The 3,445-nt window shown below is 59.5% G+C and overlaps 1 protein-coding gene across 1 annotated transcript in view; it reads right to left on the minus strand.

Moving 5' to 3' along the window:
* The window catches only part of ANKRD13B (ankyrin repeat domain 13B), a 20,086-nt gene extending 18,043 nt beyond the window's left edge, over positions 1-2,043 (minus strand). The window contains exons 1-2 of the mRNA XM_021713041.1: positions 1,759-2,043; positions 73-234 (exon numbers count right to left, since the gene is read on the minus strand). Coding sequence (XP_021568716.1) covers positions 73-234; positions 1,759-2,043 — 447 coding nt within the window. The remainder of the gene's footprint in view (positions 1-72; positions 235-1,758) is intronic.
* Positions 2,044-3,445: the final 1,402 nt, after the last annotated feature.

Consider the following 3,445-nt stretch of genomic DNA (forward strand, 5'->3'; position numbering starts at 1 on the left):
CCACGGATCCCGTGGGTGGGTGGGCGGAGAGCCGGGCGGCGGGGCCCTGGCGCCGGGCGGGCTGGGGCTCACCCCACCCACTGGCATTTTGCCTTTTGCTGGGGAAAGAGGGCTGCAGGCCCTGCTCGAGCTTTTGGGGGTGGGGGCGGGTGTAGCTGTCCGAGTTGAGCTTGGGTCCCAGGCGCCGTAAGGAAGGATCTGGATTCCCAGAAGGGCGTGACTGATGGGGGACTCCTGAGAAGGGTGCGGGGCATCAGTTTCAAGGGTCACTGGAGCAGCCAGGGGCTGACCTCTGAAATGCCTTAGGAGTCTTCCTAGCCGGGCTCGGTGGCTCAGCCTGTAATCCCGCGCCTTTGGGAGGCTGAGGTGAGTGGATTGCCTGAGCCCGCGGGTTCGAGACCCGCCTGGGCAGCGAGACTTCATTTTTACAATAAATCAAAAAATCAACCGGGCGTGGTAGCGCGCGCCTGTAATTCCGGTTACTGGGAAGGCTGAGGCGGAAGGATCGCCGGAGCCCAGCAGGTCGAGGCTGCGGTGGCCGGGAGCGGCCACTGCACTCCAGTCTGGGCGACAGAGTGAGACTCCAATTCAAAAAAAAAAAAAAAAAAGGAGTCTTCCTTGCCCTCTTAGAGAATTAAACTCCATCTTCCACACGTGTCATTGGAAAGAGAATGCCCAGCAAGGCGGAGGAAGACCTCTCCCCCCATACGCTATCCATAGCAAGAACTAGAGTGAGGTCAGACAGAGAAAGCAGCAGGTGGCAGCTCCAGCCCATGTGTGCCCCTCAAGACGTGAAGTGACTGATCCCAGAGACGGTCTCCTTCCTGAATGACCCCAGGGCGGAGAGGTCCTTCCGGAAGGTGAGGCAAAAATGGAATTGGCCTCTGGGACAGCCAGGTTCAAGGGCTGGTAGGAAGAGGTTTGGCCCAGTCCATGGAGGGAGCGGGACTGCGACGTCATACAGACCTGAGTTCGAATGCCTCCTTATCTGCCAGACCTTAAACAAACTGCTTAATTTTTCTGAGTGTCTCAGTTCACTCCCCTCTAAAATGAGACTCTGGATACTGCCGCCTGGGGTGAGCTAAGGATAATAACTGCCCTGGAAACGGCGCCTCCCTTCCCCAACCGGGCGAACTGAGACAGGTGGCAGGACCAGGCACGGTGCCTTCTTGAGCCCACCTTAGAACAAGGCGGGGATAAGGGATTTCACGCCGGCCCTACTTCGAACAACAATCCAGTAAGTGTTTGTGTGGGAGGTGCCAGCAAAAGCTTGCAAACTCTCTCAGGTTTCTTTGTATGGTCTTTTCTCCTTCCTCCTCCACAGCCTGCGGTGCCAGGCCCGGGCGGGAAGAGATGAGGGAGGAGCGGACTGCCTCGCCCCTTTCTCCAGCCTGGGAGGAGCCAGCCGGCGTCTCCTGCAGCCCAGGTTCGCTGCCCACCTCCACCACGAGAGGTCAGCAGAGTGTCGTGGCTGCGTTCAGGGCTGGGGAGGGGGCGGGCGCGGGGGAGGGGCGTCTAGGAGTGGCCGGGAGAATGCCTGTACGTTTCCTTATTAAATTGTTTTCAGAACCTTGTGTGTGACTTCATTTTAGCTGTTCTGCTTCCTGGGGTGGTGACATCTCTACGGGGAAATCCACAAACCCTTTTATTCCCAGCCCCAGGCCCAGAAGTTGGGCTGTGACGGGGCTAGGGATTTGGGAACAAAGTTTGGACCGTGTGTCCGTGCCAGGGCCACTCCCAGGAGGGCTTCGGGCCAACCAGGAGATGGGGGGGGCGAGAAGAGAATCCCCCCTTCTTCCCCCGCAAAGCCTGGGTCCAAGAAGAGGGACACTCAGCCAGGATTCGGGGAGAACTGTCCCCTGGGCACCAGTGTTCTCCTTTTGCCAGGCGGCCATAGCCACTAAACCCAGGTCGCTGTCCCTCCGGCCTGCGCGCTCCGGCTGCCACGTGCTCGAGACGCGCCCACACAGCGGAGAGTCGCGCCCACACAGCGGAGAGACAAAGACAGACTGGCGGCAGGGCTGCCAGCAGCCGCCTCGACATTTAATAAATGAAATTCCATAGCTGGGGGTCGATCGGGGGTGAACGGGCGGCCACCGCTCGTGGGTTGCGTGCCCGGTACCGGCTGGCGGGCCACTCCTCTCGTCCGTCCCTGCCTCCCCTAACCCCCGCTGGGGTCACCAAGTCCATGGACTCCTTGTTGAGGATGCAGCACGGGGCGGCAGGTGGTGCTCCCCCTACACACTCGCGAGGTGTCTTTGCTTGCAGAAGTCTCACCAGCTGAGCGGCTGGCTGTGGGGGGAGGGGAGGCCTGTAAGATTTTTTTTTAAGGTGTGATTATAAAAATATCCCCTGGATCGCGATTTCAAACAAACTTGTCAATCTGGGCCGCAGCAAAAGGCGATGGAAGCAGCTTTGCATGTATTTCGGGTGGTGTGACTCATGAGCATTACTTGTCTCCCCTAGGAAAGGAGCCTGCCCACCCACAAGCCATTGCCGCTCTGCTGGGATAAATCGACCAATTTGGGCGCCCCTGCCCAAAGACTCCCCTTACCTTGTCACCTAGCAGGAGTCCCTGACTCTTGAGGAACCCTGGGTTAATTGCGTCACGACGGACCTGGCCCTCAGGCCTGGTCCTGGGCACCCCTGCCCTCTCCCCACAAGCAGAGTACCCCGGCCTTTTGCTGCTGCGGGGATTGGGGGCTGGGTACACGCGGGGTACACGTGTATAGGGGAGCATGCTCCGTGCAGGGGTGCACCCACGTGCGGCCTGCACCTCGGCTCCCTGCCCCCCACCCATTCACGTCCCTCATCTGCCTCTCCATCACCTGCCTTTCCGTGTGAAGTCCAGGAAGAAAGGCCATCACATGAAACAGCACCTGTATGTTATACGCACAAATTATGGACAGACATCTCTGGTGGCTCAGAAACACTGTGGATATATTTAAGGCGGATGACAAGTGGATATTAGTGCACACAGGCAAGCGTTCACTCCTCAGGAGGTCTTTAAAAACCATCCAGACTATTTCTTCTCTGGGTGGAAGCATGGATGGAGGGATAGATGTATTTTTAGTCCGGAGACAGAGGAAGACACCGCCTGACCTCTCTGACACCCGGGCGTCCATATTGTTGGCGGTGTGCACCTTCAGCCAGAGTGTGACCACCTGGACACCGAGAGGCCTGGACACCGAGATGTGAATGCTTGGGGGAGCGAGACGCACACCTCACCCCAGCCAGAGTTAGCCGGGTACCCAAAGGCCAGCCTTTTGACCAGGAGGGCGGCCTGGGCCTCCAGGTCCTTCCTCCCTTCCCTGATCCCCACCCAACCCGACTCACCGTGCCTGGGCCAAGCGTCCCTCGGGCCACCCCCACGCCGAACGCAAGGGGCTCGGGCCGCGAGGATGCCTCACGCCCCGGCCTGGGGAGCGCCGGAGCGGAGGCCGAG

The sequence above is a fragment of the Carlito syrichta genome, unplaced genomic scaffold (assembly GCF_000164805.1).
Source record: "Carlito syrichta isolate Samal-C Ts95f unplaced genomic scaffold, Tarsius_syrichta-2.0.1 Scaffold304000, whole genome shotgun sequence".
NCBI lineage: Eukaryota > Metazoa > Chordata > Mammalia > Primates > Tarsiidae > Carlito > Carlito syrichta.